Source organism: Suricata suricatta, chromosome 15 (genome assembly GCF_006229205.1).
Source record: "Suricata suricatta isolate VVHF042 chromosome 15, meerkat_22Aug2017_6uvM2_HiC, whole genome shotgun sequence".
Taxonomy (NCBI): domain Eukaryota; kingdom Metazoa; phylum Chordata; class Mammalia; order Carnivora; family Herpestidae; genus Suricata; species Suricata suricatta.
The window spans coordinates 62,197,311-62,221,314 of record NC_043714.1 but is presented as its reverse complement, the minus strand read 5'-3'; the positions used below and the strand labels follow the sequence as shown (position 1 = coordinate 62,221,314).

Here is a 24,004-nt window from a genome sequence, read left to right as displayed (position 1 = left end):
AGAACAGAACCATGAGCCAAGGAATGTGGGTGGCCTAGGGAAACTAGAAAAGACAACGAAATAGCTTCTCTCCTAGGGTGACCAGGAAGGACACACCCTGCTGACCCTCGACTTTAGCCCAGTGAGACTCGTGTTGGAGTTCTGAACTAGAGACCCATAAGCTAATAAACTTGTGTTATTTTAAGCCAGGATGTTTGTGGTCCTGCTTAAGCTAGTTTCAGCTTCTGTTATTGCAACCAAAGAATCCCAACTGAGGCCACTTGGGCTCTTTCGATCTTGGTTGTAGTAGAAGATTTTGTTTCTCAGAAGGCTTTCTTTTATCCATGAATTTGCTTTGTAAAACCTTGATAGAGATCATTGTAGAAGATATCAAAGATGCAGCAGCTGCTTTCAGGATCTTCATTCTCCAGCAGAGGTGAAGGGACATCCACATCAGAAGTGAATAAGGGGCAGGCGGAAGGTCTGTGTGTGGCAGAAGCGCAGAGGAAGGCTGGGCTTTCGAGTCTGTGTCCCCATCTCTCTCTGTCCCTCCCCTGTTCACACACGGTCTCACTCAAAATAAATAAACATTAAAAAAAAAGTTTCAAATAAGCTTCAGGAAGGGGGCGCCTGTGTAGCTCAGTTGGGTAAGCGTCCAGTTCTTGGTTTTGATTAGGTCATGAGTTCGATCCCCACCTCGGGTCCTGTGCTGACAGTGCAAAGCCTGCTTGCGATTCTCTTCCTTTCTGTCTGTCTCGCTCTCGCTCTCTCTCTTTCTCTCTCCCCCTCTCTCAAAATAAATAAACTTTAAAAATATATTTAAAAATTAATTTAAAAAATAAGTGAAGGAGGTTTCATGAAGGTGGTAACACCTGAGTTGGAGCTTGGGCAGGCTCTGTGGAGAGTGAAAGGCAGGCATGTTGGGTAGCGGGGTGAAAGGAGCCCCCACCTGGAGGCCGTGCAGGCTGGTTGTCCAGGTGAGTGGGCAGGAGGGGATGTGGGCAATGAGACAGGGTTGGTAAGCCAGCATCAAGTTATGAAGGATTGTCAAGGCTGGGGTATAGGAGGTTGACTTTAGGGACGCCTGGGTGGCTCAGTCGGTTTTTTTAAGCCTCCAACTCTTGATTTCAACTCAGGTCATGGTCTCATTTTGTGAGTTCGACCCCACAATAGACTCCACACTTGTGGAGCCTGCTTGGGATCCTCTGTGCCCTCTCTCTCTCTTGCTCTCTCTGCCCCTTCCCCACTGAATACACATTAAAAAACAAAAAAAGTCTTTGAGCTTCATGCAGTATGTGTTTTCTGGTGTAGGAAAGCCCCAGATATTAGCACTGACATGGAGGGTGGATACCCCAGATGTTGCGAGCGCCTTGGGGAATTGACATCCTTGTAGAGTGTGTTACTCTTTGGGGCCTCCCATTACACCTGGAATAAGGCAAACTCCATCCAGCCTCTGCTTGCGGTCCTGCACACTCTTCCTGCCTCTTGCATGGCTGTGGCCGACTGCTGCTTGTGTTCCGGTTTCTGCTCCTGTATCCCCTCCCTGCCCGTCACTCCCAGACCCAGCAAACCCACATTAACAAGGTGCAAACCCCAGATGCAGGGAGGCTCTAGACGCTGTGGTGGAGGCTGAGAGCCGGGAGCACACCTTCCATCTGGGTTGATCACCCAGCTCTCGGCACACCGGGGCAGGGGGTTGGGGGGCCCGAACGTGTGATTAGATACATGAGCCCTGGCCCTTCTGGCATGGGAGACAAGACTGGCCTAGCAGGGCTTGGGATAGAAGGATTCTGCAAGCAGACATGAATTGGACGTGTCCTCATGATGCGCCTCAGGGGAGGGTTCCCAGAACAGCAGCCCGGGCTCGCCCCTCGACAGCAGGCTGCGCTGCCCTGGCCCGCGAGGAGCAAACACACGAGGGCGTGCAGAAGAAAAGTCAGGAAGCGCCATTCTCGAAGAGCAGCCCCCGGGAGCAAGCCTCTGACCCTGCTGGCTGAGAAATGCAGTTTGAAGGGAGAAAGGCCATGTCCGGAGGCCTAGCTGAGCTGACTCAGCTGTCAGTGTCCCATAGCCGAGCAGGAAATGCATGTTGTGGGAACAGATGGAGTGCCAGCAGCAGGGGTGGAAGGAGCCCAGACGTATAGACCAGGCCCCTCTGGCCACATGGGCCCACATGGGAGGCCTGCCTGTCAGGGCTGGGTATGTCCCCCACCTCAGAAGCTGTCTGTTGAAACCCTAACCCAGAACGGGGCTGTATTTGGAGATAAAGCCTTTAACCTCCTGGCACCAAAATCTGTATTGGTCAGGATTGTCTAGAGCAACAGGACCGATAGGATGTGCATATCTCTACCTGGATCTCTATCTACAGCTCTAACTGTCTACCAGAGAGGGATTTATTACATGGGCTGGCATAGGTGAGTACGGAAGCTGACGAGTCCCAAGATCTGCAGGGCGAGCTGGTAAGCTAGAGACCCGGGAGAGCCCACGGTGTGGCTCCAGCCCAAAGGCCAAAAGGCTCAAGACCCAGGGAAAGCCACCGTGTCGGTCGGAACCTGATGGCAGGAAAAGCCTATGGCCCCGTTCCAAGGCGGTCAGCCTTTTTGTTCTCTTCAGGCTGTCCGGTCAGCCCGACGCTGCACCGGTCCGACACCCTCACACGCCAAACCCTGCAGAGGACAGAAGGACAGGGCACCTCCGGAAGCAACATGTCTGTCTCGGTGAAAACACGGGAACAACGAGAAAAAGGAGTTGGTGTTTATGCTAGTCGGTGATATTTACACTCCCTGCTAACAGTTTTTCTGACACACATACGCTCTTCAGGAAGCAGCTGAGAAAGTGATTGACAGTTTCTCTGCGTCCCAACACGTCTTGGACCAAGTCCAGAAAACGAAGCATTTGGAGACACTCTCTGGCATCTCTGTGAGGGGCCGGCAGGGCAAGCAGGGAGGAGGCAGGGAGCCCGGGTCAAGGTGAGAGCAGGAGCGGGGAGAGTAAAAGTCATCCTGCAGCATCTGAGTGTCCGTGGCCCTTGCAGGGGCAGAGAGAGAGCTCTCTGAGCAGTGAGTCAGCACTCATAGTGTGCTGGGACCCCCCCAAGGCACTGAGGTTAGGGTCCCTGGGGCCTGCGGATATACCCGTGGCTTCTGCGCACTTACAGTGCAGAGACGGAGATCAGTATCTGGTGAGGACCAAGTGAATAGTACAGATAATTCCTAGGAGAGGCTTGGCGGACCAACACGTCCGGTCCTGGCTGATGATTCTACAGGTGGATAATGTGATCCCGAATCCCTGGTATGGGGTGTGCATGTGGCCATAAGTGAACCCCCCTCCCATCTCTGTCATACCCCCTGGGTGAACACTGTCGAACTATTTCTTTCATTCTCTCATGTTCTTCGCGGTGGTGGTTCATGGCGGTGTCACCTCTCCCCTGACCTGGGAGTTCTCCAGGCTAGAAGTGAGTCCAGGTCCCTGCCTGGCGCCGCGGTGGTGGCTCCATTGCTGGTGTTTCACACTGCGGTAGAGAGGCCATGTTTGGGACAGCCCTCAGCAAGCAGGGCTGTGAGGCAGGTGCAGGTGTGATGCGAGCCCAGAGCAGAATTAAGGGTGGGCAAACTTGAGTTCGGGAGCATTGGAAACTCCGATAAGGGTTTATTTTGACCTTCAGCCATCCCCTTGCCATGGGTGTAAAAGCCTCCCGGCCTCTAGTGTAAATAGTGTCTTGGGATGAGAGCTCAGAGCTGGGGGCCCTCAGGAATCCAGTCCCATAAAGGAGGGGCCCAGGCTCACATGAGTGGGTCCCAACCTTATATCAGGCTAGGCTGGATCATGGTGCAGGAGGAAATAACCCCACATCTTAGTGGCTCACACAACAGAGGTTTACTTCTGGTTCAGGCTACTTATCCGCTGCGGTCAGTGGGCGGAAGTGGGAGGTCCTCCTCACCGTAGGCTCTGGAATCCGGGCTGGCGGTGGGGCCTCCCTCTGAGGCCAGGGAGCTCCCGCACAACCCGCTGCGCCTGGGCCCTTAAAACTTCTGCCGGAAGTGATCCCCAACATTTCTGCGCGCATTCCGCCAGCCACGGCCGACTTCCACGGCCAGGGCTCACACGTGACGAAAGCGTCCAGAGGAGGAGAAAAGGTGTTTGTGAACCCCTAAGATGATAGGCTGGTGGCGAGGGATGGGGGGCAAGCGGGCTTGCTCCTCTCCACTCGGACCACGCCAGACGCAGGCAGCGGCAGGAGCGGGCCTTGGGGGGCTCTTGGCCCCGGGCAGGCTTTTCCTTCCTGAAGCTTCCCCACTTGAGAACCTTCTGCAGCACCTGCAGCACAGCGGTCAGCAGGAAGACCGCCCAAGATGGCTGAGGTTTAAAGAAACGTGAGCAACCAAGGGTGTTTTGGGTTGGGCTTTCAGGGAACTAAGGAGGAAAACAGAAAAATAAGGACAGGAATATTAACTATTTAAAAGAAAATGGAAGCAAAGATGCCTTTGCCAGAAGTAAGGGCCAAACAGGGATGGGCTGGAGGGAGGTGCCCTCTGTGGAGCGTGACTTGGGGTGCCATGGGTTTTTGGGGTTCAGGAGCCAGCGGAGCAAGGGCTCTGTCCTCCCAGCCCTCCACGACAAAAGCAAAGCTTCCGAAGCAGAGACAGGCAACAGCAAGGCGTTTGCTGAGGTGAGTTGGTGGCAGGTGGAGGGCGTGGAAACAGGAAGTTGCCTGTGGGTCTCTGCGCCTGCTTGTGTCAGGCTAAAACAGTCTGGGCTCCATCCACGCCCCCCTCATGCATTGGGTCTCGTTACTACCTGCCACCTCTCTCCCAAGTGTCGTCTGAGCCCCCCAGACGGGGCTGCCTGGCCCTCCCAGGCTCCCTCAGCCTGCTGTGTCCTCTGTACCCCAGCTCGGTTGTGCCCTCGGGATCTGGTAGCACCTCAAGAGCAGGGGGCGTGCTGTGGTCCAACAGTGAATGAACGATGGGCTTGTGAGGGGTCCGCACTGTTGTTTCAGGATGTCAACGAGCCGGACAGAGGTCCCTTGGCTCTGACTGCGAGGGCGCTGCAGGGCCGATGCTGAGCCCTCCGTGGTGGCTCAGGGCTGTCCTGGGCACTGACAGCTCAAGCCCGGGGACTGGCCCAGACTGGGGGAGGGGGGGTCTAGGCCAGCCCAAGGCTCCCTAATGCCAGAACCTGAGCTGTGAACTCCAGCCCCTCGTCACCTGGGCTTGCCCTACCCCTGGGGGCTACTGTTCCAGCCAGCCCCACACTACTTACAGGGCACCTTCTGGGGCCTTATCCCTAATTCATCGGGCCCAGGGACACATTCCCAGAAACACCCAGAATGTTCCCATCCTGTGGATCTCTGTAGAGTGGGCCATTCCTGAGCACTGGGAAACAGGAGTACCTTGGCCACACCCTCAGTGTACCTTTTAGTCCTCAGTTTACCCATACGTGAAACTCGGGCTGCATCCGCCCCCTCTAACATTTCAGAGATTCAGGAAACATTATTATTAAAGCACTGGCTGCTCTTTGGAAGAAGAGGACTCTATTTTCATGATTTTGTTCTCTAACTGCCCCCCCCAACCCCGGAACTTTCTGGAATGTGCTCCACAGGCCAAACTAAAGAGGGAAGCCCAGGGTCTGGTGGGTGTCGGCCAGTGAATGGTCTCAGGTCTGGGAACATTCAAACACAGAGGATGATGTTCCTAAGCATGTTCAGTTCAAAGGGATGCAGGTTCAAAGCTGCTAGTCATCAAGGTGGGGCCCTTGGGCCAGTCCAGGAATGTCTGGCCCCGGCCCTGGAGGGGAGGAGTGCCTCTGTGGGAAGTGACCCTTCAGAAATGAGGGGAGGCCTGTAGAAACGGCCTCCAGATGTGGGTCGCCCTGGGCACCAAGCCCAGCTGCTCGAGCTGCAGCCGTGTGGGCCTGTAGGCGTTGAGGTTGCTGTAGGGAGCCGGCGTGTCGTGGGGCCTTGGGGAAAAGTGGGTCGGTGGGCTCAGGGCCCCCCAGGGGCCGTGGTGGGGCTGAAGCCTGGGGGGCGGAGGCGGGTTTGGGGCCAGGGGACTGCCAGGCCCCGACGATGCCGACAGAGTCTGGTTCTGGGGGTTGCTGCCTGTCGAGGGGCTGCTGAAGGGGTTGGAGGCCGTGTGGTCGCTGGCAGAGCAGCTGCTGCCGCTGAGGCGGCCGGGCGGGGGGCTGTGGCCCGCTCGGGGCTGCAGGGGTGCCGCCAGCCTGGGAGACTTCGGGCCCATCACGGGCTTGGAGGAGGCGTACAGGTGGCGGAACTCCTCGTCAAACAGCTCCACCGCCGGGCCTGTGAACTTGGAGAGGATGTTCCGGTGGACGTGGCCGCAGAGCCAGGTGAAGCTGCAGGGGGAGGGGGGGAGGTTGCTGACCGCAGGGCTTTGGGAAGGACCCCGTTCCATCCTGGCAGCACCTGTGCACGGTGACCTTGGGACCCCCTCACCAATGGCAAGACTGAGGCATAGAACCCAGCAAACGTTTGCAGGTGAAAAGTAAAGACACAAGCTTGAATCCCAGGGCTCAGACGCTGGCCATCCTGTGGCAGCACAAAAGGGCTGATGGCTGAGTTGCAGTGTCCCCAGCTCTGTGCCCATGAGTCGGTCCCCTAGCTGCTGAGGCCACCTGTGAAATGTGGGAGCGCCTGCCTCCTCTAAACAAGTAGGGGTCACCGCTCCTTAGAAGGCAGGGCCTGTGTTCTCATGAGAACCTTAGGGTGGGGCCCCCTCACCTGGACCCGAAGGGGAGGGTAGGGAGGGGGATCACGTGCTCCCGCCCACAGGAGCCAGATTGACACAGCGTGAGCGGACTTCGCCCGACACCCAGGACACCCTCATGCAGGGACCTTGGCTCTCCCTCTGTTTACTGGTCTTAAATGAAAACAAAATTCTGAAGGCATTTATGGATTACTTTTTGTGATCCCTTGATTGAACCAAATTCCTTTTTATCTCTGATGGAAAAGCCTCCTCATTATCTCCCCCCACCCATCCATACCCCCTGGTGACAGCACAGAAGACCCACCAAAAGGGTCAGGTTAGAGATTTCTGGGTCCCTAATTATGGGAGCGCAGATGTGGGGAGCAAAGGTGACAGGATGGTCACAGGGAGCCATTGCCACTGTGGGGACAAGAGTGACCCCCACCAACAGTCTCAGTACCCCCCGCCCCCAGCCCAGCCCAGCCCAGCCTGCAATAATCCATGCCGGTGAGGCAGGGCAGGCCCACGCAGGCTGGGGCAATCCTGGGAAGAACAATGAGGCTTTGTTTAAACCTCCCCTCCCGCCCATGAGGAACCTTCCACACACCCCAGAGAGGTGAGCAGCCAGATGCTGAGCTAGGGCTGGCCAGGTGACCAGGAAGGCGGCAAATATGGGAACAGGGGACCCTTGACTACCCTCAGAAATCAGTTGCCCTGTGTCGTTTGGAACCAGACTAGATTAGGCCAAGCTACTGCATGCTTTATGCAACAAAACAGGTGCAAAGGTGCCCTAGCAGCTTTTCAGGCCCTCAGGCCCCCGCACCCCACACTCAGGTCCCTTGTGTGTCCCCGTAGCCCCTGCATGCCTGTGCACCATGCTGGGGCCCCCCTGCACACCCCACACAGCCATTCATCCTGTGCTCTAGCTTTTACTCTCTCTTTATCACCACCCCTGGTAAGAAATACATTTCATTTCATTTGCTTGTTGGCCCTTCGCACATGGAGATGACTTTCACTATCTTTGGCTCAAGAGCAACCCTCATGACCGGTCTATTCTTGGCCCATTTAAATTTATGTAGCTATTTACTTGGTCACTTTAAATAATGTAATAAGCACTGACGAACCCACCACCTAAAATAAAAAGCTAGCATCTTGACAACAGCATCTAATCATATGGGTCCCTCCCAGCAACCCATTTTCCAGGTCCCCCCAAAAGAGGGAATCATCACCCTGAATCCTATGGCATAGTTCCTATACTTGCCTTGCTCTATTAAAAAAATTTTTTTGTGTATTCTGGAAAGAAAATATTTTAGTCTTTTTAATGTATACGTAATATTTTGGGATTTTTTTTCACTTAATATTATATTGCTAGGATTTAGCCATGTTATCTCTTGTTGCAGTACTTCATTCATTTTGATTGCTGTATAGTATTCCACTGGCAGCTAGATCATGGTTTATTTCTCCGTTCTCCCATTGACAGGCATTTGGATTGCTTCCACTATATTTTTGTTGTGGCCAGTGCTCTGATGAACACTCTTATACACGTCTTTTTCTGTACCAGGGACTCGTTCACTTGGAAATACACCTAGGAGTGGAATTGCTGGATTATAAACCAGGTGAATAGTCAGCTTTCGGAGAAAACTCCTAACTCTTTTGAAAGTCACTGTATAGATTTACAATCCTATCAGCAACGTGGAAAAGATCCTGTACATCCAGCATTTGGTATTGTCAGTCTTAGCTTTTTTGCTGGTTGAAAAGGAATCAAATGGAAACTCGTTCTAGCCTTGATTTGCACTTTCCTGGTCACTGATGATGCGGACACCCAATCGTGTTTTCACACGTTTGCTCCTGGCTGAAGCGCCCGCTTATGTCCCTTGCCCGCCCTTCCTTGTCCTGCTTCGCTCTTGTGATCATAGGATTTCTTTGTGGTTCTCCACACTGGTCTCAGGGCGTCACGAAAACCTGCTCTCACTTTGTAATCTGACTTTTCTCTTTCTTGCAGATAATCTTTCAACAAACCAAAGTTCTTGACTGTAATATAGTTCAATTTAGCGATCTTTTATAGTCAAGGCTCTTTTGTGTTCTGCTTAACACAAAAGAGGGGTGTCTATGTTACAATACTTAATCTTTGGGGGCACCTGGGTGGCTCAGTTGGTTAAGCATCTGACTTTGGCTCAGGTCATGAGCTTGCAGTTTGTGGGTGTGAGCCCCGCGTCAGGCTCTGTGCTGACAGCTCAGAGCCCAGAGCCTGCTTCGGATTCTGTGTCTCCCTCTCTCTCTGTCCCTCCTCCAACTGTGCTCTGTCTCTCTCTTGAAAGTAAACATTAAAAAAATGTTTTTAATAAACTTAAGAAAAAGACACTTAATCCTTATCCTAAATCCCAAGGTCTAAAAGATATTCATCTGTTCTCTTCTACTAAAAGTTTTAAAGTTTGTTTTCGACATTTAAGGCCTTTAAATCTCTTGGAGGGTGATTTTTTTTTATCTCTATGTGATATGGAATCCAATTTTCTATATGGAGATTTTTCCCCCCAGTTTCTCCTTTCCCCGCTGCTCTGACGGGCCCCATCACGTGCGGGTCTCTCTGGGCTTCCTGCTCTGTTCCGCTGTCAGTCTGCGCCTCCAGCCCCACACCGTCTTCATCCTCCGGCTTCATGACGGGTCCCGATCGCTGGCAGGGCAGGTCCTCCCTGCCTGTCCTTCCTCACACTCATCTCGGCTAATCTTGGAGAAATAACATTTTACGTCATGACCTACTCACGCATAGAAACACATACATGCTCCCACAACAGTCTCCAGAACATTCCTGACCTCGGTCTGCTCTGATTATGTTTATTCTATCCTATTTCATTATTAAAAAAGTTTTTTCTCAGGCATCCTCTACTAAATTGACTTCATATCCTGCTAATAGATGATGATGCACATAGTTGGAAATACTTTGTTCCTCTAGCTACACTGGATGGCCAGGACCTAACATGGACTTCCTTCCTTCCTTCCTTCATTCATTCATTCATTCATTTTTCATTTAACAGATATTTACTGTCATATATGAAGTTCAGGCACTGGATTAATGGTACTTCATGCCAGGAATGCAATAGAGAAGAAAACAGACCCAGTCCAGGTTCTGACATCATATTTACCATCTTGGCTAAACAAGTCCCCAGAGAAGCTTCTAGGGGTTGATCTGGAAGCTACAAGATAAGGAATTAGGATAAAGACAGCGGGAATGACCTCTCCAGCAGAGTGAATAATCAGCAAGTGCAAAGGCCCTGAGCCTGAAATAGCATGAAAGACCTGGAGGAACACAGTGTGGCTACAGCACAGTGCAGGGAAGGAAAATCCTGCCGAGACAGAGGCCATGGTAAGAATGATTTTTTTCCATTTCTAGGAGCAGTGACAAGCCTGGAAGGGTTAAAATTTTTTTTGATATTTATTTTGAGAGAGACAGAGACAGTGTGAGTGAGAGAGAGGCAGGGAGAGAGGGCAACAGAATCCAAAGCAGTCTCCAGGGACCGTGCTGTCAGCACAGAGCCTGACACGGGCCATGAGTTCATGACCTGAGCCGAAGTCAGATGCCTAACCGACTGAGCCACACAGACGCCCCAAACCTGGAAGGATGCAAGTGATTTGATCTGGTTTGACTTTTTCTGGTGGAGAAAGCCCAGAGGTGTAAGGGTGGGTCCGGGCAGGAAAGGAATCAGGGCCAGTTCGGGTCTCATGATGCGCCCACCGAGGCCCAGCCCTAAAGGCGCCCAGCCCCAGGGCTGCCAGCAGAAGGGGGGCTCCCTCCCAGCTGACCCTGGGGCACCTTCACCTCCCCAGCTCATGCCAATCTTGGAGCACACACCAAACCGCTCTGTGGTCGTTTATCCACATTTTCTGAGAGTGAAGAGCTCTGTGTCCCCAAACCTGGCACAGCGCCTGGGCTGCGGTAAGACTTTCAACAGGAGCTTAAATGTTGAAATGCAAACGAGCCCCCCAAACCTCACCCCCGCCCCGCAGCTGAAGATGCGGACAGAGCTCTTCAGTTTGAACTGTGTGCACCCAGGGCTAAAAGATCTGAAGTCCAGGGACAGCGGGATTGAAAGAATGAAATAGAGACTTGTGTTTTAATTGGAGACAACTCTGAGAGTCTCGAGGAAAAGGATCTTCTTTAAGGCTGGCAAACAGGTCCCCCGTGAGTGCCGAGTGCAAAGCAAGTTATCGCTGTCGCCCTGTGCTCTCTCCAGGAGCGGGTTCTTCAGTTCTCAGGAATGGCCTTGCATGGCTTCGAGCCCACTGCCCGCCTCCTCCCAGCACCTCCCATATGTGGAGGACAAGCCCAGTAAGCACCGGAGAGCCGGAGGCCAATCACCCACACTCTCTGTGCCTCAGTTCCCCCATCTGTCAATTGGAGGAATAATGCCTCCTTCCAAGGCTTGTCAGTCATTACCAAAGGTCAGACCACACCTGGCAGAGGGTCTGGCACAAAGCTCAACAAGGTTAGCTCTGCTCCCTTCTGCCTCTACGAAGGGCAAGGGCCACCCCTGGGTGCTGAGCTCCGGAAGAGCAGGTACAAATGAAAACAGAGGCTTAATTCTCCCCATTTAAAATAAGAGGAGAGACTTTTCCTCCTCTTCATCTTCTCTTTCAGAATTTCTTTCTCTGTGCCTGAGGTCAGCAGAGGAATCCAAATGAAGAGGCCTTGCTACATTTCCCCAGTAACTACCTTTAGCTCACACCTTCTGTCCTACCATGTTTTCCATGCCTTTCCAGGACTTTCTGCTCCTCATCATTCCTCATCTAAAAAGTGCTCAGGCTCAGCCATTTCTTAGGATCATTTCTTTATGGCGGCTCCAGGCCACGTAACACAAACAAATCCATATGCTTTTCTCTTGTTAACCTATCTTGTTCAATATACAGGCCCCATGCAAACAACCTAGAAGGATAATAGGAAAAAGAAGTTTTCCTCCCCATATAGTGGGTATGGGTTTTTCCTGGAGGTGACAAAAATATTTTGGAACTAGACAATGGTAATGGTTGCACACACAGTGAATGTACTAAATGCCACTGAATTACACATTTAAAATGGCTACTTTTATGTTATATGAATTTCCCCGTAATAACAACAAAAAAAACGAGAGAGAGAGAACCCCTCAGCTATGGTGGGCCCCTGCCTCCAGGCTTGGCTCCTTGGGTCGGAGCAGCTGCCCAGATAGAGATCCGACCCTTCCCATCCAGGTGGTGAACTAGGGCTAGTGGCAGCTTGGTCAAGGTCAGAGGCCTCAAGTCCTGATGTGGAGCATGAGGCCATGCTCCCAGCCAAAGCTGTATGGCTTGATGCCCAGTGGCCTTCGTCACTCCCCAGGAAAAAAGCAAAAGCGAAGAAGGTGGGTTTGGCCACTTGGGGAGGGTGGCTCAGCCCCACCTCAGCCTCTTACAGAAAAACCAAGTGCTGGACGCGGGGCCCAAGGATCAGAGCACGCGGGCTTCCTTTTGCACAGGGGCCCTGACGAAGCAAAACACCGTGGGGAGAAGCCATGGGTGGAGACACACTTGGGGCTCAGGGACCCCCGGATGCTGGAGGTGCCCCTGAGGCTGCCTTGCCTCAGAGTCCTTCCTGGTGTAGGAGCCATAAAACGAGCACATCCGCCTGTGGACGGACCACAGTGCAGTCAGCTCCAGTGCTGCACCGGCTCAGAAAAGGTGGAGAGAGAGGCCCAAAGCAGAGCCCACGCCAACCACCTCTTCCCAGGCTCCCATAGCTCCTCCATCACTGGATCTCTGTACTGTTTTTTTTTTTTTTAAGTAATTTCTACACCTAACATGGGGCTCGAACTCACAACCCCAAAATCAAGACGCACATGCTCTACCGACTGAGCCAGCCAGGTGCCTGGATCTCCTCGGTGTGAATGGGAGCTCTAGTAGGGCATCCAGCCCTGAAGCAGGCCTAGTATGTACCCAGGTCTCCACATAGCTGTCCAATGAATGAAGGAACAAAGAGGCGTGGTGACTTGCCCAAGGTCACTCAGCCAGGAAACTACAAAGCTGGGAATTGAACCTCTGTCATCTGACTTCCAGTCTGGGCTGCTGCCACTTCCTGTCCCTAGCACCAGCTGTAGGTCCAGTGGAATTTGGACATACTTCTGAAAATAAAATAGGACACACACAGTCCAAAGCAAATTGGATAGTTTCACAATCATGCATGAGAGAGCTGAGAAGGGAAAAAGAAGAGTCTATGTCCTGTTGCAGTCTGAAGAGAAATTGGAAGCGCCTCTCTATCCTGAAGCTCCGCCAGGAAGGGTCCAGATTTTCCCCTTCTGCCCAGACTGGTCCTGCCTCCCGCCTCGTGTATGCGATGAAGTCCCAGCCCCTCCAGGCACAGGACTGGCGGGGACCTGGGGGCCTGAGCAGTGGGGGATGCTGTGGACCCCGCTCAGTCTGGGCCTCCTCCCCACCTTCGACAGGTGAACCCCAGTGCTCACCTGTACGATCCAGACAGCACGTATCTCCAGTCCGAGATGATAAACTTCTCCTGGATCTGGCCGGCGAACTTCCGGCCTGACTTGGCACAGTACACCTCTCCTTCCACACTCCGGATGGAAATGTTCTGTTGGACAGAGAGTCAAGGTATCACTCACTACGTATGCATGACGCACATTTACCTAGGAAAACGCCTGGAAGGATGCTCACCAAGACATAAACAGGGGTTCTCTCTAATTGGTAGGATCAGAGGCCACTTTTATTTTTCCCTTGACTGAATTTTCTAAATCTTTTCATTGTCTTGACATTATATGAGTAATGGGAAAGGAAAAAAAAAAAAAGGAAAGGGGAGATGGTAGAATTTAAACAAAGCAGAAAATAGAAGAAAGATGAAGGCCTAATGCCCATGGAGCCCTTAGTCTAGGCTCCCATGGACCTCAGAGGCCTGGCAAGCCCAGCCTTGCCCTGGAAGTGACATGAGTCCCTGATCCCAAGCTGCTCCGGAGAAGTGCAGCCAGAAGGGGTGGCTGTGTAGATTGTCCTTAGGAAAGGAATGTCCACAACCCAATCATGGCCCTGCTTGTCCCTTTCTTCCCCGGGATCACTGGCTGCCCTAGCTGTCAGCCAGAACCCTTGGGAGGCTGGAGAAATGAAAAGACAGGCAAAGCACAGGGGTCTCCGAGGAAAGTGGGCTACTGCTGGGGTCCCATGAGTGTGCTTGGTGGCTGTGCGGGCTCTGGGAAGGGGATGCCTAATGCCTCCAACAGTGACTCCCAGCTTCTCCATAAGCTCTGTGACATGTTGACAGGAGCGCCACATCCCACCATCCCTTGGTGGGCAGAGGACTGTTAGGTGTAGCTGATGTGGGCCGTGGAGGCAAGACCTGCGCTGACTCTCTGGACCCGTTTTGATGACCTCACATCGAGGGGGTGTGATCCAGGTAATGTCAAGCAGACGCAGTAATCAGAGGACCGAGGCCTGCATCCCAGGCAGTGAGGAGAGGAAGGGAAGGAGGAAGGGAGGAGGGCTGTGTCTCCTGGAGGCTGACCTCGCCTGAGCTAGAGGGGAGTTGCTAAGGGAAGCACCCATCCGCTGTTCAGCTGGGCCTGCTCATAAAAACTGGGTGGTTTTACATTTGACCTTGAATTGGCTGCCCTAAATGTGACATGACTAAATGAACTCTCATCTCTGAGTTTCTTTTCTGATTGCTAGAAGAAGGAAGTGGGGAGTTGGGTTCAATCCAAGAGGAGCAGCTTCCTGGTGGAGCTGGGGAGTCCTAGACATGCACCGAGCAGGCTTGGATGTTGTTGCCCTGGCCTGTGACATGTGCCACTGGGTCTCCTCAACCAAGAGGTGAAAAGGCATCGGCAGAGATTGATACCCACGAGAATGCATGGGCTCCTTGCAGTCCCAGCCCGCATGTGTCCGGGTGAGGCCAAAGGGCTGTATGTGGGAGTGATGGGAATCTGTCCATGGTCAAGTGCTGTGGCGTCCTCCTGTGCTCTCTCTCCCTGTCGCTGCCATCTTGGAGGCCACAGATTCCTTACGATGTAGCTACAAGATGGGGAGAGGGGTCTGTGCTACACTGGACTTGGAACAAGAAATAAACCTTCATTATGTTAAGCCATTGAGATGGGGGGGTCTCTTAGGGTGACATAAGCTATACTATCCTTTAAATTTTTTTTTAATGTTTATTTATATTTGAGAGAGAGGCGGGGCAGGGGCAGAGAGCTACGGGGACAGAATCCGAAGCAGGCTCCAGGCTCTGAGCTGTCAGCACAGAGCCTGATGCACGGCTGGAACCCACGAACTGGGAGATCATGACCTGTGACCAGAGCCAAAGTCAGGCCCTTAACCGACTGAGCCACCCAGGAGCCCCAGCTATACTATCCTAATATAAATACCTTTTGGAGCCCCTACCTTGAGGTGTCTGTCAGAGATCTGGACTTTGTCACACATCTCTTGGAAGAGCTTCACACCTCCCTGATCCAGCAGCACACAGACAAACACCCCGCGCTTGTTAGCAGCCTCTAGAATGTCACAGAAGATCTCCACATCAGTGAACACGTCCATCAGGATGGCCAGGACCTGGGCCAGGGCAGAAAGGTGGAAACAAAAAGAGTCAAAGGGCCAGGGGCTAACTGGTTGCAGCCAAGCTTCCTAAAACCCAGTGAGGCTGAGAGAGCCCTTCCCACTTCTGGGGGCTGGAGGAAAAAGGATGGGGTGGGAGGCGCTGCCAGGGCAGCATTCCAGGGAAAGAGCCGTTGTGGAGGCCTCTGTGTTGACCTCATCTCTCCAGCCCAACCACGTACCCTGTGGCCACTTGGTCCACTGTTGGTGCAGCACGCACAGGAGGAAGGAGAGAAAAGTAGAGACAGAGTGCAAGGAAGGGAAGAGAAGAACAGGAGGTTTAGGACAGAGAGATAGACTTAACGACATGGCTGCCCAGTCATGTGGAGCTCGAAGGCGCTCTGTGACCACTGGCTTTCAAATGTTGCTAAGCCACACAATCCTTGCCTCAAACAGAATCTGTGGAGACCCTTCGTATAGACTACACTAAGCTGAGCTGCCCCAGTGGGATGGAGAAGGGAGTTCTGCTCAGCCAGCAGTTACTACTTCTTCTATCATACTGGAATCCTGGGGAGGAGGGAGCTCGAGAAATCCAGCAAAGCGAAGGACACGTGTCCATGCCTGGCCATGCAACCATTCCTCCAGCCAGCAAGGCACCATCTTCACTTTAAGGAAGCCCCTCCCCTCTGCAAGCAATGTGCGTGGGTGGGGCCGCTGCCTTGCGCTGGATTGGGCAGTGGGAGAATACCTCATCAAGGCCAGACCAATGAGAGCACTTGTATCCCCTTCTGGCCACAGTGATTGGTCCGGGACTGCTCACATGATCTAAATTATTCTAATGAGAGCCAGTTTGGGACTTATGCCGGGGCTGAGCGGAAAGGAGGAGTTCTTTCTACTGGGGTTGCTCAGCTTGTGGATTCTGAGCTACCGCTGCCAGCGGCCAGCTCGCCACCACGTGGGGACAGCCTGCTGAAAATGAAGTCAGTCCTACCCTTCACTTTCCCACCGTAGATGTCAGTACATGGTCCTCTTCTTAAACTTGTTTGGGGATATTTTCCACCCTATTGTGATTTAGAAAAAAAATGTATATTTGGTCTCTGTCCCTGTTTCTGGCACCAGGCTCTAAAACACTTGGAATTTCCTAAGTGGTGTGGTGAGAACTGAAGGAGTTAGAGATCCTTTGTTATGTTGTAAGGTGATTTTTGGATGGGGACTGGTTGCCAGGGGAACCAAGTGATTAGAGATTTGGAATTTTCTTTCCCTCCCACCCCCTCTTCCCAAGGAAAGGAGGGTAGGGGTTGGAGGTTAAATAAATCCTCAATGCCAATAATGTAATCAATCATGCCTGTATAATGAATCCCACATAACACCCCAAAAGGGATTAGAGAGCTGGGTTGGTGATTTGGCAGAGTGCTCAGAGAAGGCGTGGAAGCTCTGTGCCCTTCCCCATGCCTTGCCCTATATCTCCATCTGATTTTTCCTGAGTTCTAGTTCTTATAACAAACTGGTAATCTAGAAAGTAAAAGTTTCTTTGTTGTGAGCCACTGTAGCCTGCAAATCAAATCCAAGGAGGGGGTCATTGGAGTGTCCAGTCTGAGCTGATTGGTCAGAATGTTCAGAAGCACAGACTGTTATGCCCAGATTTTTAATATCGTCTTCCAAAACCAGAAACCGCCAGGGAGACCAAGTCACACATGCAAAAGCAAAGGGCTTTATTACGAGTTTAGGTCCAGCGAGCCTAAACCCGTAACAAAGCCCTTTGTTTTTGCATGCATGACTCCGTCTCCCTGGCAGTTTCTAGTTTTTGAGGACGATATTGGAAACTTGAGTATAACACAGACGACAACCTTGGCTCAGGACTGGTGTGTGTTGGGTTGTAGGACCCCCAGCTGGTGTCAGAGAATTGCTGGGTGGTGTGGGACTCCCACACAGTGGGACTGAAGCAGAATTAGATTTCTGTCACCCCATCAAAAGTCTGACCCAATACCCAAATCATGGCAGATTGACAAGTGGGTCATTAGGCAGCCATTAAAAATGATAATTAGAATGGTTACATTAAAAACTAAGACAGGGCGAAATGTGGAGGTAAAACTTGCTGTGTAATCCATGCTCAACACACATATTGGCAAATAATGAATTCAGTTAAAAACAGAGCACAAAATGATAGTTTGCCCAGTAGGATTGCCAGTGAGGGAAAGTACTGTGTAGACACACAAGCAAGTACAAAGCCAAAACTGGCAGTCAGGTTTGGACTGGGTACTAGGGCAGTTTTCGGCATTACCTATAATAATGATCCACCATTTTTCTAATATAGTATTACATATTAATGTATAGTAATGGATACTATATATGGCGTATATATAGTAGACTCTAGAGATATAGAGTATACTTTTTATTTCTCTATAGTATATATAGAGATACAGAGATGTGTTGGCCATCAACATCTGGGAAGTAGCAAGGACAGGAAGAAGGTCACTGAAACAGGTGAAGGAGACGTCTGGTACCCACTTGGAGCTGACTTCCTGCTCAGATGATGTGGGTCTCTGAACAGGGGAAGGAACTTCCCAGGTTAGAAGTCAGAAAAGATGCCCTAATCGGGAGGCCATGCTCCTTTAGAACCACGGATGACCCTGTTTTCACAGGATTATCTGTACACACTTCAACTTATGATGCCCTCTCTGCTGAAAGTTAAATGCCTCCTCCTTGAGGGAGGCATTGACAAAAGGGACAGTTGTCTCTCCCCAGGAGGCCAGGAGATCCTCCCATTGTGTTCCCATGAGTCCTTGTTTCCCAGAGACTGGGCTGGTGACAGATTGAACAGAGAAGGGGGCAGGTTTAAAGGGATGTTGAAAACACAGGCTCACAACATCTAGGTTTATCTTGTTTGCCTCCTGTTGGGATCGTTTACCAGCTGGATTGATTCAAGGCCAATAACCTCTTGAGTCCCCTGCATGGACGAGCTACCTTACAGGGCAAGTGGGATGAATGATGGCCTCCAGGAAGATATGGCCACATCCTAACCACCAGAACCTATGGATGTGACCGCACTTGGAAGAGGTCTTCACAAGTGCAATTAAGACTCTCAAGACTAGATCATCCTGGATTTGGTGGGCCCTCAATCCAATGACATGTGTCCTTAGAAAAGACACACAGAGGAGAGGCAGGGAGAAGAGGAGGAGTCCAGGTGAAGATAGAGGCAGAGTCTGGAGTGAAGTGGCCACAAGCTGAGGAATGCCTGCAGCCACCAGAAGCTGGGAGACAATGGCAGGACCCTCCCCTAGAGACTTGAGAGGAAGTAGGGCCTAAGTGACATCTTCGTTTTTATTTATTTATTTATGCTTATTAAAACATTTTTTTAATGTTTCTTTTATTTTTTGTGAGAGAGACAGAAAGAGAGAGAGAGCCTGAATGGGAGGGGCAGAGAGTGAGGGAGACACAGAATCCGAAGCAGGCTCCAGGCTCCAGGCTGTCAGCACAGAGCCTGACATGGGACTCGAACCCACGAACTGTGATATCATGACCTGAACCGAAGTCAGATGCTCAACTGACTGAACCACCCAAGCACCCCTATGTTTATTTATTTTTTAATGTGTGTTTATTTTGAGAAAGAGAGAGAACATGAGAGAGAGAGTGGGGGGTGCAGAGCAGAGCGAGAGAAGAGAGAGAATTCCAAGCGGGCTCCGTGCTGCCCTACCTCATGACCTGGAGATCGTGACCGGAACCAAAATTGAAGAGTCAGATGCTTAATGGACTGAACTACCCCAGCGCACGACTGACAACTCCAGTCTTCCTGGAGATGAGTTAAATGCTTTGGACACGTCACTGACCCTCTCTGGGCCTCAGTTTCTCTGCTGATAAGACACTGCTCAAAAACAGAGCATCAGCTATCACTCCAGATGCATCTAACCCTAAGTCCAGATAATAGCAATGAAACCATGTGCAAAAAGTAAATGTTTTTATTCTAGTTTATAGTTTTAATATGACTGTGATTTTTATATGCATTATAAGCAAGAATGAATAATGTCAGATAACACCATCCAAAAACGTTAGTCCAGATTATGGAAGAGGATTAAAATCAGTGCCTACACCTCTACAGGCATAGAAAAGGAATAAAGTAGGCCAATCAGCTAGCCCGGCATGTCGGGTGCAGTTGGCTGAGAAGAAGGAAGGACTTTCATGACGCCTTGTAAGGGAGCCGTGTGGCAGGCCACCTCTGGGTACCAGAGACCAAGGCGCCCCACTGGGGTGATGCTGGTCTGCTGGGTCGATACCCCCATGCAAGGGTCATCCTGTGGGGGCCTCAAATCCTGGCCGAGAACCTCCCACAACCTGCCAGACACATGTGAGCCCCTCCTGGGCTGGAATCCTGCTGCTTCGGGAAGGGCAGTGTGTAGACCGTGAAATGGGATTTGGGTCCTGGCAGGGCCCAGTCATGTTGGGGACAGTTGTTGGGAACAACACCCCCCCTCCCCACTTTATGCTTCTATTTCTAGTCTTTCCTCTTTCTCTCCTATGTGCTGACGCTCCTTCGTTCTCGAGAAAACAACCAGAGCCACACGCAGTGAGCAGAGGGCCCTTCCTCTACAGTTTTGCAAATCTCTGTGGTGTCTGGCTTAATGGAAGACAGCTGGCTTCTCCTAGCTGCTTCTGCAGCAGGCTGTGGCGCTGTGGCGTGTGGGTGGGAGCACATGAAGATAATCTGGCCTCACACAGATAAGTGGTTGGAGAGGGCATGACCTCCTGGGCCCACTGGAAGGATCTTGGAACCCTCAGGGATCCTGACCACACTTGGAGGATGTATTAGTCACGGCTTTTCCCGGGCGCCTGGGTGATTCAGCTGGTTCAGCGTCCGACCTCGGCCCAGGTCGTGATCTCAAGGGTGGCTCAGTCAGTTCAGCGTCTGACTTCAGCATCTGTGATCTCGTGGGTGGCTCAGCTGCTTAACTGTCCAAATTGGCTAAGGTCTTGATGTCAGGGTTCATGAGTTCAAACCCCACATAGGGCTCTCTGCTGTCAGCAAGGAGCTTGCATCAAATCCTCTGTCCTCCTTTCTCTCTGCCCTTTCCCTGTTCATGCTCATTTTTTTCTTAAATCATGCTTTTTCCATAGTTTATGATGCTTTGCCTTCCAGGGCCAGTTGATTCCTGGGAATCAGCAAACACCTTGCCTAGGAGCTCGCCTTTGCCGTGCAGACCAAGCAAGCTCACCTCCTTTATCTAACACACACCAAGCCAACAGTCTCCCTGCCTTATGTGACCCCAGGGCCGGGTCCTGGACAGCGAGGGACCACCTGCAGCCCGGAGCCCGCTGAGATGGCCCCAGCTACCCGACCTGCCCGCCCTTTCCTGCACAGGCACAGTAGGGCCTGTGCCCGCGCGTTGCCCTGGCTCAGTCTGCCTCCAGGCCGACCCTGGCGCTCCCTGTGCGGCCCTGGGAGACGTGCTGTGCCCCTGCTCCTAGGGGACCGACTCGTGCCAGTCATTTCTGTGTCTGCACGTCTTCCCACCTGCGGGACAGACAGCTGACTCGCCCCTCCCGACCTTCGCCCGGAATCCCTTTCCCTTCCCTCTCTGCCTCACACCTCCTTACTCAGCCTCTGAGACTCAACTCAGAGGCCACCTCTTCGGGGAAGCCTGCCTTAGTCACCCTCACCACCCCTCCCGGGCGCAAGGGCTGCTCACACCAATGTCTTCTCCCCGAGTGGGCAGGTGGAGGCAAGGAGGCCTCTTGATCCATGCGGCCATCTTGGCTGCAGGGCCTGGCCGTGAATCTGGCGTCGTGGAATAAAGGAATGTGAGCATGGACGGAAATAGGGAGCGTTCCTGTGCTTTGGCTCAAACTGGTCTGGAAAACACCAACCGTCTGGCTCTGTCTGTCCTTTCTGGAGGCTGAAGCCAGGGCGGAGAATCCAAACTCCTCCGGCTTGAGCACGGAGGCAGGGGGCAGCCGGCCTCCGTGGACAGCTTGTGACTGGGTTCTAGGCCCCCTGGGCTCTCTGTGGCAGCAGGACAGCCCTGAGCCCATGTGTGTGTGTGTGTGTGTGTGTGTGTGTGTGTGTGTGTGTGTAGAATATCACAAACTCTGCCTGCAGGGCCTCACGGGCAACAAAACGGGTGAAGCTCAGGAAAGCCATGAGCGTGGCCTGGGACAAGAGGGCATGGTGGGGACGTGGCAAAGGAGACTCACCCAAAGAGGTGGCTGCTGCTTAGCACCACGGAGCCATCTGTTCCCATGAGCTAAGTGGGGCCAGCAAGTCTTTTAGGTGACATCTTCAGATTGTTAAATGTCTTAAATTCATAGCATCCGTATTGGTAAAACAAAGGACATGAGGGGCCTCAGGGCCACAGAGGGAGGGAAGCCTTGCTGGGTGGGGAGGAGGGTGTAGGAGGAGGGGGACTCAGCCAGGGGCTTGCTTCACAACCCTTACCTCCGTCCCTGGAGCTGTGATTGACAGTCTCCCCGATACCACCAGTCCGCACACCCCAGAGGGCACCGAACTTCACACACAGAGAGACCGGAGCTAGCGCACTTAGGAGCAGGCCCTGGGAGCTGGGAGAGACCTTCCTCCAGCGTGGAATCTGAAGCCTGGGGAGGTCGAGGGACTTGCCCTGGGTCACACAGCCAGCCCCAGGCCATGCCGGAGCTCCTGGCTGCCTGCCTGGGCCCATCTGTCAGTTTTTAACGCTGACATGTCACTGAAACATGAAACACTGCTCCGAACCAGCACTGGGGCTTGAAAAGGACGCTCCACCCCTTGTAACCTTACTTAGCTTTCCAGAACTCCACTCCGTCCCTCCCCCATCCACTCACAGCTTCTCTACCTTAAGCAGGGCTTTTTCCAGAGCCTTCAGATATCACTCAGTACTGAACTTCAGAGGGGATTCGGTCGTGAGACTGGGGGGTCCTAGCAGAAAATGAGCTTAAATATCCGCTTGTTCTTTTTTGAGTCTATTCTCGTCCTTCTGCAGCCTCCGGAGGGCGGAGCTGGCATCCCGAGCCCCGTTCGGAAGAGTCATTTTATGCTCCTGGGATAGAATGAGTGAGTGTCCATTCCCCGTGGCAGCAGGTAGCCAGTGCAGCCCGCGATTTTGGGGTGTGGGGAAAACTGACCAATTGCTGGTCACCATGCCTGAAATTCTATCAGCCAAGCTCTGGGCTTGAAACATTTTTTCTTCTTCTAAGGTCACATGTTAAGATGTGAATACTCTGGGGAGAGAGAAGCCTTCTCTCTGCGTATTCTGTCCCCAGTCTGACCACCAGCTGGATTCAGGGGCTGTACGTCATCTGTGGGCAGGCAGATCTAAGCCGAGTCTGAGAGGACAAGGGACAGGCCCCTTCATTCGGAAGCACAGAGGGGAGGCACCTGGCCCAGCTGGAGGAGTTCAGGAGAGCCTTCCTGAGAAAGGGGCTTGGGTGCTGGGTCCTGAGAACGGAGTAGGCATCAGTTGGATGAAAATCAGAGAAGGTGAGGGGATCCCAGGCAGAGGGCACAGCACATGCAAAGCCCAGAAGACAGAGTGGGCTGGAGAATCTGCAGGTCCCTCTGAATTGAACGGCAGGAGGTGGGAGAGGAGCTGGAAAGGGTTGTGGGCCATAAGGAGCCTGCTTTTCTCACTCTGGGCAATTGGGAGCCATGGAGGGCTCTAAGCAGGGAAGGGACCAAGTTAGATTTGAAGTATAGAAGAAGTGCTCTATTGCAACGTGGCGACTGTGGGGGGTGGTTGGGGGTCAAGATGGAAGAGGAGGAGCAGGAAGGGATCAGTCACCAGAGTTCCAGTGATGGGTGGTGGGGGCCTGGACCCAGACTGTGAGAGGTGGGATCAGAAGGTCAGTGATCCAGGGGGAGACAGAGAACAACATCCCTGACTCTGTCTTAAGCCCTGGTTTTCTGAACCCCATCCCGTAAAGCAGAAGGCACCCCCTCTTCTCTTCTCCCGGAACCCACCCCACGGCCAAGGAGACCCAGTGCCCACCCCCAATACCTGGCTGGTCCGGGTGATGCAGCGGCGAATGAGGTCTCTGATGTTGTTGTGCTTGTCCGTCTGGAAATACACGGTGGCGCTGGACTTCTCCTTCAGGTAGGGCTTCTGGGCTGAGGCCCAGCTGTGCAATAGGGTCGGCTCACTGCCCTCGGAGGCCACAGGGAAGTAGGTACCGGACTGCAGGGAGCAGGAGTCGAGTCCCTTGGGACCTGCCTCTGCCCCTCCCGGAGGCTCTGGGGCGCAAGGGGGCTTCTTGGCCTGGGCCTGGATGTACTGGGCCTCCACTGAGGACAAGAAGTCTACCTCGCCTTCCTGGCTGAGTGCCTGCCAGTAGGCCTCGGGACCCCCATCCAGGAGGGCGTCTGTGGCCAGCCGGGCACTCTCATTGTCGCTAAAGTCAGCCCTGGCCGGCCGGACCCACTGGCTCTTGACATCTTCCAGGCGTTTCTGGATCTTGCCCACATGCCTCGATCGGTTCATGCCGCCCTATCCCTGAGCCGTGGTGGGGAGTCCGGCGCCGGAGCTCTTCCTGATGTCAGGGCAAGTGAGCCACAGCACGGGATGCGGAGCCCTCAGCGCTCCTGGGAAGCACCCGGCATCCACCTGCCAGCCCTCACACCCGCTCCAAGGAAGTGATTTACCGCTGTCCTGAGTAACACTTCACAGGGAACATCATCACTGCCAGGCCTTGGCTTATCTCCGGGCGACACCACCCTGCCCGCGGGCCCCAGGGCCAGCTCAGTCACGCCCTGGCACACTCAGCCCTGGGAGGCGGCCTCTCCTCCCAGCAGCCGGCCTCCGCTCATT

At 52.9% G+C, this 24,004-nt stretch overlaps 1 protein-coding gene and 1 long non-coding RNA gene across 3 annotated transcripts; one reads left to right on the top strand and one right to left on the bottom strand.

The window, feature by feature from the left end:
* Positions 1-5,519: 5,519 nt before the first annotated feature.
* Positions 5,520-23,677, bottom strand: FAM83A (family with sequence similarity 83 member A). Of its 2 annotated transcripts, XM_029923668.1 has the most exons (4): positions 23,198-23,677; positions 15,066-15,233; positions 13,148-13,272; positions 5,520-6,333 (listed from the first exon to the last, which is right to left on the bottom strand). In XM_029923668.1, exons 1-4 carry the CDS (start codon positions 23,675-23,677, stop codon positions 5,802-5,804), a joined length of 1,305 nt encoding a protein of 434 aa, XP_029779528.1. In that variant the 3' UTR covers positions 5,520-5,801. The 2 variants fall into 2 exon arrangements, with proteins under 2 accessions (XP_029779528.1, XP_029779529.1); XM_029923669.1 differs by lacking the exon at positions 15,066-15,233.
* On the top strand, positions 14,056-21,025 carry LOC115279125. Its single transcript, XR_003903222.1, has 2 exons — positions 14,056-14,085; positions 20,347-21,025. It is a non-coding gene; the product is annotated as an uncharacterized LOC115279125 (long non-coding RNA).
* Positions 23,678-24,004: the final 327 nt, after the last annotated feature.

Coding starts and splice junctions, on each gene's coding strand:
- FAM83A (XM_029923668.1), bottom strand. CDS start 23,677: ATGAACCGATCGAGGCATGTGGGCAAGATCCAGAAACGCCTGGAAGAT. Junction 13,273..15,065: donor TCTCTGACAGACACCTCAAG/GTAGGGGCTCCA, acceptor TCTGTCCAACAG/AACATTTCCATCCGGAGTGT. Junction 6,334..13,147: donor GTGCTGTCTGGATCGTACAG/GTGAGCACTGGG, acceptor CTCCCCCTGCAG/CTTCACCTGGCTCTGCGGCC.